Below are 15,639 nucleotides of genomic sequence, written 5' to 3'. Positions count from 1 at the left end.
TGCTGGGCAGGGTCAGATGGGGGGCTTCTGTCAGTGACAGGGTCCTGGCTGGGCCCACCTTGGCTCAACTGCCCCTGATCCCACCCAGGGCTGGAGTTCTTCACGGAAGCCCAGGATGGTTTGAGGGTTACTCTCAACTGCCTGGAACAATTTCTTCAATCTTTGGAGGACTCAAAGTAGCTAGGAAAGATAAAGGGGTAGCGTATCAATGAAAAGAATTGAAAGGAGGGAGAACTCAGAACAAAAATGAGAACAAGTTGCTAAAGTTCCATTCTTTGTGCCCCTGAGAACTGAAGAGACCCTGGGCTACGCCTGCTTCCAGGTGTGGCCACTTCTAATTTTTCCCAGACGGAAGAAAATGTCCTATCATTAAAGGGGAGTGCCCTGTCTTCCCGAGTTACCCGGTCTCCTCCAGCGGCATTTGAGTCCCGCTTTGTGACTGTGACCTGCCATTGTCACAAAGCCGTATCAAAGAAGCCCTCAGATGTCTCCTTTGTTCAGAATGTTTCAAATCAACTTCTCCCCTCCCCTTTCAAGGGAACGATTAACCCCACACTGATAAATTACCATGATGTGAGGCTGGCAGTCTCGACAAGTGGCAATTAGTTAGCACAGAGGAACTTGGGCCTAACGGGTTCCCGAGGTGTGTTGCTGAAAGGACAGCTGTGGCTGAATATTCTCGACTTCACAGAGCAGCCGCCCACAGACCTGAAAGGGGAATTGGTAATCAAACACTATAAATAGGCTAGAAAAAGGGACACCAGTGTGGATGTTTTCATTTAAGAACACTTTATACACACTTCTCTTTTTACCCCCCCCAGGAGGAAAATAGGTAGATACCTTTGTCTTTACTGCTCCCTTTATAAGGACCACTTCACACCAAAATCCAGAAAGTATTACAGGGACACTTTCTGCTCTTTATATAGGCTTTCCAAAATAACAGGAGCTGCATTTTCCCAGAGGTAAGCTGGGACTCTGTCCACCCGCTGGAGAGGGCATAACGCCTCAGCCTACTGAAGAATGTTGAAAAGCGACTTACGTGTTCTGACAAAAGGAAGGGCTTCTGAAGAGATCAAAGGAAGGAGAACCAAGTGTAAGAATGAACCAGTTGTTAAAGTTTAGATGGTTTCTGGCATATGACCCTGAGATGTTTGTCTCCATCTCATTCATTGCAGGCAGAAGGAAACACATTCTGCCACGAAGGGGAGTGATCCAAGGTGGAGTTGCTAGTGCTCTGTGATTGATCCATCTAAACCCTGACCCATACGTGGCATTTGCTTTTGACCCTTTTCAGTTATGTCATTTCAAATTCAAATTTGTGTTCTTATGCTCACTTCATTAACTCAGTGTAGTTGTGAGAGCATTGCCCTATCTCCTACCTTTGTGATTTAAAAGGCTAATTTTTCTTTCAGTGGGGGATATTGATCATTCTTTTGATATGTTTTAGTTAGAATGTTTTTGGCTGCAAGTAACAAAGAGGGCTTATGCTTTTCATACAAAAGAGAAGTCCTAAGGCAGGCAGTTGCCAGCATTAGTACAGTGGCTCCATGATATTGGGTGTAGGGCTCTGTGTGTTTGGTTTCTTTGACTGTCCTTTTCCTCATGATGATAAAATGGCTTCTTAAGCTCTATCCATCACATCTGCATTCGTGGCAGGAGGGTGGTACCACAACCATCCCTGTAAACTCCCTTGGCAGATTTCTTTTTGGGATACTGTTATCAGTCTTGGGTCCCTAGGCCACCCTCCCACACCCACCTTCAGGAAAAAAAAAAAAAAAAGAGGCAGACAAATGTCTTACCATGATCAGCTTAGATCAGTTCTCATTCTCTACCACCTGGGAAATGTCCTGCTCTAGACAAATTGAGATTCTGTTAAGCTAAGGGAAAAGAAGACATGGATTTATTTATTTATTTATTTTTAAATTTATGCCTGTGTTGGGTCTTCGTTTCTGTGCGAGGGCTTTCTCTAGTTGTGGCAAGTGGGGGCCACTCTTCATCGTGGTGTGAGGGCCTCTCACTATCACGGCCTCTCTTGTTGCGGAGCACAGGCTCCAGACGCGCAGGCTCAGTAATTGTGGCTTACGGGCCGGGCCTAGTTGCTCCGTGGCATGTGGGATCTTCCCAGACCAGGGCTCGAACCTGTGTCCCCTGCATTGGCAGGCAGATTCTCAACCACTGCGCCACCAGGGAAGCCCAAGAAATGGATTTTGAATAAGCAAATAGGTAGCGTCTGCCCTAGGGTCTTCAAAGACCAAGGCTAAAAAATGTCACAAATGAAATAAAACAATAGTCTTTCATTTTCTGTCATAATATGATGATGATGATGATTTTGATTACAAAATTATTACCACACATTTAAAAACTATAGAAAATGATCCTAATAAGTAAAGACATGAGAATTTGGCATATATTAAGAAACATTTGTGGTTTGACATGTCCTTTGATCCATTAGTTTTATTTATAGGAATCTATTCTAAGGAAATAATTGTAACTGTGTCCAGAGAATTAGCTACAAGAATTTTCCTTGCAGCATCATTTATAATAGCAAAAACAAAAAGACAAAAACACCAGCCTAAATGTCCAGCCATAGGAAATTAGTTAAATAAACTCCAGTATATCCTTCCGGGTGATATTGTGCAGCAATTCAGGTAATGTAATAGAAGATCATATAAGTGCATGGAAATATTGTCATATTGTTAATATCAAAAGTAGCTATAAAAGCAGATGTACAGTATTCTATTTTTTAACGAATATGTGTAGTGGATGCATGTATACAGATAGGAAAAAATCAAAAGTTTATGTGGTTAGTGCTTATCTCTGGGTGATGGGACTATAGGTTTTAAAAAGATATTTTTTCCTAAATTATACTTACTAAATGTACAAGCATGTGTGCTTTTTTTTATAATAAGGGGGGAAATATGAGAAAGCTTAAGACTTGGAGAGAGGGGCTTTTTCACCAAAGGACGGTCATCTGGCACCTCGCTCAGTGAGGACTGCTTTCATTCCAACAGTTGGAGGCTGTGAGTGGAAACCTCCCATCCTTCTCCCAGGGCTCCCTGGATTGCTTCCAGTTTTTCATGATTGTAGATAATGCGAGGATTAACATCTTTATATTGAAGGCCTTATTTTTTTCATATTCCCAATTATTTTTGAAGAATAGTTTCCCAAAAGTGATCTCAATAGGTCAGTGGGTAGGAACATTTTTTTCTCACTTACGATACATATTTACAAATTGCTTCTCAGTGGGGCTGTACCAGTCACAATGCTGCCAGGAATACCTTTGCCAGCACAGGATATTATAATTGTTTTTAGCGTTTGCTAATTCAGCAGGCAAAGAATGGTGCCTCACTATTTTGCTTTGCATTTCCAGCAAGGCTGAACGATCTTCTCTATAAATTGTTTACTTGTTATGTTTTTTATTCCTGAATTTTGCCATTTACCTATTGGGGTTTTCATATTTTCCTTTTCAATTTGTACAAACTCTTTCTATACTAAACATAATGGCCCGGGCTTCCCTGGTGGTGCAGTGGTTGAGAATCTGCCTGCTAATGCAGGGGACATGGGTTCGAGCCCTGGTCTGGGAAGATCCCACATGCCGCAGAGCGGCTAGGCCCGTGAGCCACAATTACTGAGCCTGTGCGTCTGGAGCCTGTGCTCCGAAACAAGAGAGGCCGCGATAGTGAGAGGCCCGCGCACCGTGATGAAGAGTGGCCCCCGCTTGCCACAACTGGAGAGAGCCCTCACACAGAAACGAAGACCCAACACAGCCATAAATAAATAAATTAATTAATTAATTAAAAAAAAAAAAGATAATGGCCCTTTTTCTGTTGTACTGGCCTAGCTATAGATATTTCCCCCAGGCTGTTGTTTCCCTTCTGATTTAGTTTTTTTTTTTCTTTTTATATTCAAAAGCTTTGAATTGTTAGGCAGTCAAGTCTGTCACTTTTATGATTTTCTTTTGTTTCTTACAAATTTAGAAAATTACCCTCTCACCCTTCAAGCAGAAGTCTGATGAATGTTCAACTCTGCTTGCATCCAGATTTAAAAAAAATACTTACCCCTTTAACCCATCATTGATTTATCATGTTACTGGTTTGCGTAAGGATTTAAATTCATTTCCCCTCAGTTTACCAAAATTATCTCAATCATATTTTTGGATAATTTTCTCCATTAATTTATGATTCCTCCTTTGTCATAGCTAATTTTTATATAAATGGTAGGGCCTATTCCCATAATGCCACCTCTTTTTAAATGATTATTTATTTACCTAAAATGTATCTGATAGGGCTTATCCTACTTCATTACATTTTAAGCTTATTTTCTGATAAAAATTCTTTTGATTCTCACCCATTTGAATATAAAACGAAATCCTCTACAGACTCAGAATTCCCTTGAGCACAGGAACCAAGTCTTTCTTGGGTATTTCAGTGTACCCAGCACAGTCCCTAGCGCATAGAGATAACTAGTTAATATTTTTGAATGCATGAATTCACCCTTTTGCGGCATTCTTTTACTAAAGTTCGTGGTTTAAGTCCAATCAAGGCCGGAGAAGCTGTGCTTCTCTCTGTTGAACCCCTATTCTACACCCAGCAAAGCCCCATCTCTCATCCTCCAGTGATCCATGGAGGTTGTATTAGTATCCACATTTCATAGATGAAGAAACCAAGGTGCAGAGCAGTTCATTTGCCTGCATTTGAAAGGCTGATAAGTGTCAGAGTTGGGCATCTTAGCTAAGGTAGCAGTTAAGCAGGTAAATCATAGGACCCCGGAGTGTCCAGCACTGGCTTCACATGGCCTGTGTTCAGTCCCAGTGTGACCTTGGCCAGTTTCGAAACCCATCTGTGCCCCATTTGTATACTGACAGTAGTAAGAGGACCTCAGGGTAGCTGTGAGTGCATAGTAAGACTGTACATTCTAACCGAGTGTCTTATCTCATCCCTAGGAGTCGAGAATACATGTCCTTTTTTCCCCTTTTTTGAGATGTTCTAGGCTGTTACTGTTCACAGGCATGCCTTGGAGATATTGTGAATTTGGCTCCAGACCACCGCAATAAAGCAAATCTTGCAATAAAGCAAGTCACACAAATTTTTTGGCTTCGCAGTGCGTATAAAAGTTATGTTTACACTATACTGTAGTCCATTAAGTGTGCACTAGCATTATGTCTAAAATAACAATGTACATACCTAAATTAAAAAAACACGTTGTGGCTAATAATTGCTAACCATTATCTGAACCTTCACTGAATTTTAGTAACAGCAAAGATCACTGATGGCAGATCACCATGAAAGTTTGAAACACTGTGAGAATTAGTGACACAGAGACAGGAAGTGAGCAAATACTGTTGGAAAAATGGTGCCGATAGACTTGCTTGATGCAGGGTTGCCACCAGCCTTCAATTTGTAAAAAACACGGTTATCTGTGAAATGCGATAAAGTGAGGTCTACCTGTGTAGTAGCACTGTCACCTTGAGGTCCTGTAAGGATGTGTGTTTTGACGTATGTGTGACAGTTGTTCCTTGCCTCCCTTTTGTAACTGAGAAAGAGAACAGCTAAATAGTGAAGCTGAGGAGAGCTGTAAAATCAGAACTTGTCGCCCGGGCCCCTCATTCTGTATCTGCTATTCTAATCCTCAGGCCTTGTCTTTGCCTTAAAGGTTCCCATGGCCTGTTTTGGAGTTAAAGCTTTTAGAATTTTCTTTTAAAGAGGAAGTGAGTACAATTCTATTTTAAGGTAAGGGCATCTCTTTGCAAACGGAAAATCCAATCAATAAATGTTTAGTAACTGCTGTGGGCAAGACTCTTGGCATTCTTATAAGCACGCGAAAGTAACTGGATGTGTGGATGATTGTGTGGAAATCAGATCTGGGCTCAAGTTCAGGTTTATTATTTACTAGCCATGTGACCATGGGCAAATTTTAACCTCTCTAAGACTCTATTTTCTTTTCAGGAAACTATACATAAGAATTCCCATCCTAGGGACTTCCCTGGTGGCACAGTGGTTAAGACTCCGCACTCCCAATGCAGTGTTCGATCCCTGGTCAGGGAACTAGATCCCACATGCGTGCCGCAACTAAGAGTGAGCATGCCACAACTAAGGAGCCTGCCTGCCGCAACTAAGGAGCCCGCTTGCCACAACTAAGACCCAGCACAACCAAATAAATAAGTAAAATAAATATTAAGAAAAAAAAAAGAATTCCTGTCCTACAGAGGATGGAGAGGAGCAAACAAGAGAACGTGTGTTAAGAAGCCATTAAACTCCTTACCTTGTAGATGTGCCTATGCTGAGGGTCTAGGGGTAGAGGGTACTAAGTAGACCCACCCAAGACAAAACTGTGGGACACCTGGAGGGGCCACCATGATGGGTGTCAGGGGACAAAGAGAGAAGGGCCCATTGGAACTGAAGGTTTGTGCTCTGGGCTGAGTCTCCAGGAGTTGAGCTGAGGGTCATCCCAGATGTTCAGGGTCAGGTAGGAGGAGACAGACAGAATGGAGGCCCCCAAGCTCCATCCAGAGGCAACTTGTTCTATCAAAGCCCAGCAGGGCTTTATTTACTGACTTGTTTGCCACTATCTCCTGCTACCCAAGTCTCGCCCTCTATCTGATACTTCCACAGTGTTCACACCCCAGCACCTAACTTAGGGCATGGCCCAGCTCACGGTGAAAATTTTTGTTTGCTGAAGGTGTGAGTGGTGCTCAGACCATGTTTGTTGACTGAATAAGCATGACCCTGGCTGATGACATGTCCAATCTAGTTTACAAGCAACTTCGAATAAGACCCTGAGAGAAAGAGACCCTGACAGACACAAGGACGGTCTGTAAAGAACAGTGCTTTTGGTTTGGGAGCCTGGTGAATTGAGATGCTTGTGGGAGACAGCCAGCCCCACCTTCCTAAGCACAGCATGGGGAGACTCCATTAGCAGGTGTGTCTACTGAGAACCACATGCATTACCGTTTTCTTCAAATCACGTTTGACTTTTAGTTGATAGTAGGGCACAAAAACATTTAAGATCATACCTTTTAAAAGTTGCATCTTTTAATGTCTTAATAAGATTGAAAGGCCTTTATGGTGCCTGCACAAAATCTCTTCCACGATAATGTTCATATTCCAAGTGATGCTCTATCTAGTTCCTAGGTTGATCCAATCAGTTAAGCTTAGGAAGCAGAAAGATGGGGCAGAATAGTCCCAGACACTTACCACAGTACCTTCCTAGGTCCTTAGGTTCGGCCTGTACTTTGACATGATTTTTTTTTTCAAGTGGGCAGAGGTGTGCAAATCTGGAACCCAGAGGTCATTCATTCACTGAACAAACTTATTTGTGCCTGCTCTCTGCCAGGTGTCAGGGGAGGGTGCAAAGAGGAAAAGCGTGGACCCTGCCGTCAAGGAGTTCATGACATGATGTTTTTACTTACGGGGCTCCTAAAAGGAAGGCGGGTGCTTTGTCCATCCTTGCTAGACCTCATGTCTTTTAAGCAACAGGTAATGTGATTTTTCTCTGACAGCTCTGGGTTGGTTAAGTGAAGCCCTGTAGCTGTGGCTTTATTTACAGGCCTGTGGGAGCAACACAGGCCAGCGTTGCCACGCTGACCTTCTCTGCCTCCACTGGGTGCTTGGTTGACCAACGGCTATCACCCGGCAAGGTTTCCCAAAGCAGACAGCTGTTGTTGGCTTTGTGAAGCACTCAGAGGGCGGCCTGTGCTCCGAAATAGAGTTCTCAGCAAAAGCCACAGAATTGTTGGTGGCCTTGCCACTTGGCCAGCTGTTTTTCGTTTCTCAGCAACATTTGGCTCTCTCTTGCTGTGTGATGTCAGCATTAGCTATCACAGGATGTTCTCTGTTCAAACAATGTATTGGCTGATTAAAATCAGTTGCCTTGTCAGTGACTATAAAGCAGTGATTGATATGATTGCCCTGGGATTTTAAGAATTTTTTTCTTTTAAGAAAATATTAGGGGCTTCCCTGGTGGCTCAGTGGTTGAGAATCTGCCTGCCAATGCAGGGGACACGGGTTCGAGCCCTGGTCTGGGAAGATCCCACAGGCCGCGAAGCAATTAGGCCCGTGAGCCACAACTACTGAGCCTGCACGTCTGGAGCCTGTGCTCCGCAACAAGAGAGGCCGCGATAGTGAGAGGCCCGCGCACCGCAATGAAGAGTGGCCCCCGCTTTCCGCAACTAGAGAAAGCCCTCGCACAGAAACGAAGACCCAACACAGCCAAAAATAAATAAATAAATAAATTTAAAACTAAAAAAAAGAAAATATTAAAACATTTTTGAAAGCAGAGAGCATAGTATAATGGACAGCCATATGCGCATCACGTAGATTTAACAGTGAACACTGTGCCACGTTGCTTCATCTGTTTTTATTGTTGCTGAAGTACTCTAAAGTAAATTACAGACATTGAGACATTTCACACCGCAATACTTCAGTGTCAATCTCTAAAGAATCACATTTCCCAACAACCACAACATCATCAGCACTTCTAACAAAATTAATAATAACTCCTGGACTTCCCTGGTGGCGCAGTGGTTAAGAATCCACCTGCCAATGTGGGGGACACGGGTTCGAGTCCTGGTCTGGGAAGATCCCACATTCCGTGGAGCAACAAAGCCCATGCGCCACAACTACTGAGCCTGAGCGCTGTAACTACTGAAGCCTGCATGCTCTAGGGCCTGCAAGCCACAACTACTGAGCCCATGCGCCACAACTACTGAAGCCCATGTGCCTAGAGCCCGTGCTCCGCAACAAGAGAAGCCACTGCAATGAGAAGATGGCGCACCACAATGAAGAGTAGCCCCCACTTGCCGCAGCTAGAGAAAGCCCGTGCACAGCAACGAAAACCCAAAGCAGCCATAAATAAATAAATAAATAAAAAGGTTTATTTATTTACTTAAAAAAAAAAGTAACTCCTTGGTGTCATCTTATCCAGTCCATGCTCACATTTCCCTCCTTGTTGCCCAGAAGTCTTCTACTTGGTCTGTTCAAAAGAGGACTCAGTCCTAGGCTACACGTTGCATTTTGCTATTTTATATCTTAGACTTTTAAAATCTAGGACTGTTCCTTCTCAACTTTTTGGATGTTTTTGTTTTTCATGACATTGACTTTTAAGAGTTCTTGGATCTTTCAATAGGGATTATGAAGTTTTTCATGGATTCCTTTTGTGCTATAGCTAAATTTCTTTTGTTGCATTTGTATTAGGTGCTGTTAGCCAGAGGTATGTGTTTTTAATATTTCGCCACCAAATCTAGCTTCAGTATCTTAGAAATTCATTCAGATCTGACCTTGGCCAATAGTGGGTTTTTTTGGAAAAAGCATTCATTATATTCATTTCTTTTTAATCTCAAATAAAATCTTTCTTATGGATTTATACAGAGTTTATTGGCTTAAAATGAATGCAAAATAATAAAGGTAGGTTCTGAATATCAGCCATGTGTAAGGTTAAGGAAAGCCCTAATAATTCTTCTTCACGTTCAGTTTGCAGAGAAATTCCAGGAGGTGAAAGAAGCTGCCAGACTAGCCAGAGACAAATCCCAGGAGAAAATCGAGACCTCGAGCAATCATTCCCAAGTAAGTAATTTGTCCGTAAAATGAATGAGTGTGATCAGTGATTGAGACTCTTTGTTCCTTGTCACTTTTGACAAGAAATAGGAAATTTTTGCAGTAGGGCATTTTGAAAACTGTTTCAACTATTAGCCTGCTCACAGTGAGATGAATGTGACATGTAAGAGACTCTTGAATTTTTCAGGATGTGGTGATATATTTTGGATGGAAAACGTTTGATGAGATTAGAGTTAATGCATGTCCCTGGTCTGGGATGTCCTCTGGTCACGGTTCAAAAACCAATGCCAAGGTGAAGTGTTTTCTTTCTGTGTTGGGAGGTGAGGTCTGCATGAAGGATGCTCATGGACAAATGCAGGTGCCTGTGCCCATGACAGAGAAAACTTGATTGATGCCAGAGAGTCCTCGTCTGTCTCCCTGTTATAACAAAGTCAGGTGGGAAGTGGTATTCCAACAGCTCTGGTTTAGCCAATGTAAATGTGGCTTTGCCAGGAACTGAGTTATCTGTCTACTTAAAAGTGTGATAATTGACTAAAAGGGACCTATTTTAACCTGAAATAAAAATGCCTGCCTTCCTGATGTCTAGATTGGGGTGTGTAGTGGTAGGTGGAAACCTTGACCTAGTGACAGAGTTATGTGTAGAGAGACAGGGAAAGGGAGACCTGACGAGACGTAGGAGCTGGGGTCTGGGATTAGGGATAAGCATGATGTAAATGCAAGGCAGCCAGGGGTCTGCCTGCCTGGCGGTGAGGTGCACAGTGGGAGGAACAGAGATGCACTTGGAGGTACTGTGGAGGACCTGGAATTCTTCATTAGTGGATCATTCTTACTTAATTATTTATTGTTGGATAGTGGGAAGGCATTGGAGATGTTTTATGGCTACTGATCAGGAATTGACATGAGGGTTGCATGCGGGTGGTGAAGAAGTCAGGGAGGAGCTGAGGGCAGGAAGATCGGAGAGGAGGCTGTGGGGTAGAGAATGGCCAGGCCAGGACAGCCATGGATGGATGTCGGGGAAGCTTGTGGAAAGAGAACAGGAGGCATGGGCATCCTGAGCGGTCAAGATTAACACCCTAGACTGGGCCGTCAGCAATAGCTGAAGCTGAATCCTATAAAAGATGCCCCTATGGATTTATGGAAATGAATGTGTATTAGACTTCAAGTGGACAGGAACTTTCCTGAATCTTTGTAAATAATCTTTAATAACATCTAAATGATACTGTTAATTTAGTATACTAATTATTGTACTGAGTAATAGCTGAGGATCTGTAAAATTGGGCACTTGAAATGGTCCATAGTCTAAGGACTTTCTCTGTGTTTTTTTTTTTTTTTTCGAATGCTAAGATTATTATACAATAAGAGTTACCAAAGATATTTTGTTAATGTTTTGGTGTGTTTCTTCCTAATATAGCTTTCCAGTATATTTTTGTGTTATTCTTTTTAATCTTTTTTTAAAAAACTTATGTTACGATCCTTTCCTTGTGTTTTCAAATATCCCTTTTCAAAACTATTTTAATGGCTAGATAGTATTCCAGTGTTTGTTTGTATCACAACTTATTCCATTAACCTCCTATAATTTGGGACATCTATGTTGTTTCTAATTTTTCATTAATATAAATAACACCGCGCTAAGCATTCTTGCACACCTTTTGTGCATGTGATGGTTTCTGCAGGATAAATTCTTGAAGTGGAAGTATTGGGTTAAGGGTAGGAATTTTTTTTTTTTTTTTCTGGTCAACAATTGTTTTTTTTTGGATTTTATTTTATTTATTTTTTATACAGCAGGTTCTTATTAGTTATCCATTCTATACATATTAGTGTATACATGTCAATCCCAATCTCCCAATTCATCCCACCACCACCACCCCCACCACTTTCCCCCCTTAGTGTCCATGTGTTTGTTCTCCACATCTGTGTCTCTATTTCTGCCCTGCAAACTGGTTCATCTGTACCATTGTTCTAGGTTCCATATATATGCGTTAATATATGATATTTGTTTTTCTCTTTCTCACTTACTTCACTCTGTATGACAGTCTCTAGATCCATCCACGTCTCTACAAATGACCCAATTTCGTTCCTTTTTATGGCTGAGTAATATTCCATAGTATATATGTACCACATCTTCTTTATCCATTCGTCTGTCAATGGGCATTTAGGTTGCTTCCATGACCTGGCTACTGTAAATAGTGCTGCAGTGAACACTGGGTTGCATGTGTCTTTTTGAATTATGGTTTTCTCTGGGTATATGCCCAGTAGTGGGATTGCTGGGTCATATAGTAATTCTATTTTTAGTTTTTTAAGGAACCTCCGTACTGTTCTCCATAGTGGCTGTATCAATTTACATTCCCACCAACAGTGCAAGAGGGTTCCCTTTTCTCCACACCCTCTCCAGCATTTGTTGTTTGTAGCTTTTCTGATGATGCCCATTCTAACTGGTGTGAGGTGATACCTCATTGTAATTTTGATTTGCATTTCTCTAATAATTAGTGATGTTGAGCAGCTTTACATGTGCTTCTTGGCCATCTGTATGTCTTCTTTGGAGAAATGTCTATTTAGGTCTTCTGCCCATTTTTGGATTGGGTTGTTTGTTTTTTTGATATTGAGCTACATGAGCTGCTTGTAAATTTTGGAGATTAATCCTTTGTCAGTTGCTTCACTTGCAAATATTTTCTCCCATTCTGAGGGTTGTCTTCTCATCTTGTTTATGGTTTCCTTTGCTGTGCAAAAATGTTTAAGTTTCATTAGGTCCCATTTGTTTATTTTTGTTTTTATTTCCATTTCTCTAGGAGGTGGGTCAAAAAGGATCTTGCTGTGATTTATGTCATGGAGTGTTCTTCCTATGTTTTCCTCTAAGAGTATTATAGTGTCTGGTCTTACAGTTAGGTCTTTAATCCATTTGGAGTTTATTTTTGTGTATGGTGTTAGGGAGTGTTCTAATTTCATTCTTTTACATGTGGCTGTCCAGTTTTCCCAGCAAGGGGTAGGACGTTTTGAGAGCTTTTGACACACACTGCAAACATCCCTACAGAAATGTACAATTGAGACTCCCACCAGCAGTGAATGAGAGCGTTTTTCCCTCCCGTTCCCTCCCCAACAAAGCTTTGTTGATTTGACAGAAGAAGAATGTATTTTATTGGCTTTTTTCATTTTGTATTTCTTTACTAGTGAGATTAAATTTTTTTGTTTATTAATTCTATGTATTTCTTCTTCTGTAAATGTCAATTGCATATCTTTTCCGCTTTTTTGTGTTCATTTCCAAGAACTTTATTTTTAACATGGCTAGTTTTGAATATATACAAAACTAGGCAGAACTGGGTAAATGAACCCCCATGGACCCATAGGTCAGCTTTAACAATTAGGACTTTATGACCAATGGTTTCATCTACACCCCCCTCTCCCTCCGTCTTTATTTTAAAGCCAGTCCCAGACATCATTTCATCCATAAATATTTCAGAGCGTCGCTCTAAAAGTTGAGGACTCTAAGAGTTTTTTAGTATAGGAAAGGTATTAGCATTTTTGTTTTTAGTATGCATTGCAAATATTTCCCCCACATTGTTGCTTACATTCTGATATAGTTTATGGCACTTTTTTGCGATGTAGAAATTTAGTCATACATCATTCCCTTCATGTCTTTCCTTTGCCTTTATTCTTCTTGGAGGCTAAATAAAATCTTTCTAAGATCTTATCCAAGACCAGATGAGGTTTCACCTCCATGTAGTATGGCTTATTACAGAAAACATTTCAGAATATTCATAACATTGCTAAATAGTCGCAGACACCCATATCTGATTCCTGTTTTTTTTTTTTTCAAATGAGTGTGTTCATCTCTCTGTAGCCCTGGGATTTTTAAGTCATCTCATCTTCTTATACTTTTTCTCTTAACTCATTCACTGTTTCTTATTATAAAACCCTCCTCCCCCCTTTCTTTTTCTTTTTTTTTTTCTTTTGGCCATGCCCTGCAGCATGTGGGATCTTAGTTCCCCAACAAGGGATTGAACCCGTGCCCCCTGCATTGGAAGCACGGCGTCTTAACCACTGGACCGCCAGGGAAGTCCCTAAAACCCTCCACCTCTTTTAATCTGTGGCTTCTGTCCTGTGTTATTTAAGGAGATCAGGTATCCGGGCTTGTTAGGTTTACCTGTAAAGTTTGAGTGAAAAGGTTCTGCATAATGGCCCTGTATGCTGTCTTGTGGGTAAAATGCAGACTGTCTGGACTCCAAGTGGAGTCCCCAGGGATAGTCTTGTTATTAGTCTGTGGACTTGTCAGTCTTTGCTGCATTCTGGTTGGATGCGTTGGTTCTCCCACACTCATAACCAGACAGTTCCTCATTATGCCTGATTTGCTTCCGCTGTGAGGACGAGTGATAAGGTGTGCAGGTGATTCAGTCTGGCCAGGAATCTGGGTGTGAAACCCCATCTTCCACTCAGGCATCCAGCATCAACGGAACGGACGATGAAAAGGCGTCTTGTGCAGGTCCTGCCAACACACACCTCAAGTCTGAGAACGACAAGCTGAAGATCGCGCTGACACAGAGGTGAGCATATTCAAATCCAGGTGCTGTTGCCTCCCAGGTCAGCACTTCCCTGCAGCCTTTCCTACTGGGCAGGGTTTCAGGAAGTTGGGAAAGGAGACTGGGTCCTGCTCAGAGCGTCCGGTCTTGACTCCTGGCCAGAGGAAGACCAGCTGCCTTCATGGTTGTTCTCTGTGCACATCAGCATCTATGTGTGTGTGTGAGAAAGAGAGAGGTGTCCCTGTGCTTTTTTTTTTTTTTTTTTTTTTTTTTTTTGCCGCACCGTGAGACCTGTGAGATCTTAATTCCCCAGCCAAGGATGGAACCCGGGTCCCCTGCAATGGAAGCGTGGAGTCCTAACCACTGGACCGCCAGGGAAGTCCCTGTCCCAGTGCTTACGTTTCATTTTTTTGGGGGGGGGTGGCCCGTGCCGTGCGGCATGCGGGATCTTAGTTCCCCAACCAGGGGTCAAACCCGTGCCCCCTGCATTGGGAGTATGGAGTCTTAACCACTGGACAACCAGGGAAGTCCCTGTTTTGGGTTTTTTGTTTTTTTTTTTTTAATTTTTTTACATTTTTTTAATGCTATTCTTGTCTGCTTACATTCTTTTTATGTATGTATGTATGTATGTATGTATGGCTTTGTTGGGTCGTCGTTTCTGTGCGAGGGCTTTCTCTAGTTGTGGCAAGCGGGGGCCACTCTTCATCGCGGTGCGCGGGCCTCTCACTATCGCGGCCTCTCTTGTTGCGGAGCACAGGCTCCAGACGCGCAGGCTCAGTAATTGTGGCTCACGGGCCAAGTTGCTCTGCGGCATGTGGGATCTTCCCAGACCAGGGCTTGAACCCGCGTCCTCTGCATTGGCAGGCAGATTCTCAACCACTGCGCCACCAGGGAAGCCCCCTGTTTTGGTTTTTGAGAAGCCAAATTTATCATTTATTCATATATGATAACACTGAAAAACATTAAAACCTAAGAAACTATCTTGAAATTAAAATCTCACAAAAATCAGTAGCTTTTCTATATACAAACAAACATAACCTAGACTATATATTTGAAGAAGAGATTTCCTTTACAATATGAACTAGAACCATAAAATACATGGGAATAAACTTAAGAAATGTACAGGATCTTTGTGAAGAAAACTCAAATGATTTTGAGGGCCATACGTGAGTAATTCAACAAATAGAAAAAGTCTATTGGGAAGTGGTAGGAAGCCTCACTATTTTAAAAAGTATCAATTTCCCTTAAATTGATCTACAAATTTAACACAACCCCCATAACGATATCAACAAGATTTTAACTTTTAATGACTATACTAGCTGTGCTTGTGTTTTCATATCTTGAGAATGTGGCCTGTTTCCCAAAGGCTAGGCTGGGCCTCACGGTGTAAGTCTGGCCCCATGAGCACCTTCAGAACTGCTGTCTTTGGGGGTCATTCTGCTCACCTGGCAGGGGAATCGGCCGGCTTCCCCCAGCCTCTCTGTGGCTGAGAAGCTGCTTTCCTCAGACCTGCCCCATTTAAGAACTCTATCATATTAATTCCCCCATTTTACAGGTAAGGAAACTGAGTCCCAGGT

The 15,639-nt window shown here is 42.2% G+C and overlaps 1 protein-coding gene across 3 annotated transcripts in view; it reads left to right on the top strand.

Moving 5' to 3' along the window:
• The window catches only part of HOMER2 (homer scaffold protein 2), a 96,617-nt gene that overhangs the window by 68,633 nt on the left and 12,345 nt on the right, over window positions 1–15,639 (top strand). For all 3 annotated transcript variants that reach the window (XM_068537933.1, XM_068537941.1, XM_068537928.1), the window contains exons 4-5: window positions 9,468–9,560; window positions 13,980–14,086. In XM_068537933.1, the coding sequence (XP_068394034.1) occupies window positions 9,468–9,560; window positions 13,980–14,086 (200 nt within the window). The remainder of the gene's footprint in view (window positions 1–9,467; window positions 9,561–13,979; window positions 14,087–15,639) is intronic.

The sequence above is a fragment of the Eschrichtius robustus genome, chromosome 1 (genome assembly GCF_028021215.1).
Source record: "Eschrichtius robustus isolate mEscRob2 chromosome 1, mEscRob2.pri, whole genome shotgun sequence".
Classification (NCBI taxonomy): domain Eukaryota; kingdom Metazoa; phylum Chordata; class Mammalia; order Artiodactyla; family Eschrichtiidae; genus Eschrichtius; species Eschrichtius robustus.
This window is presented reverse-complemented; position numbering and strand designations above follow the sequence as displayed.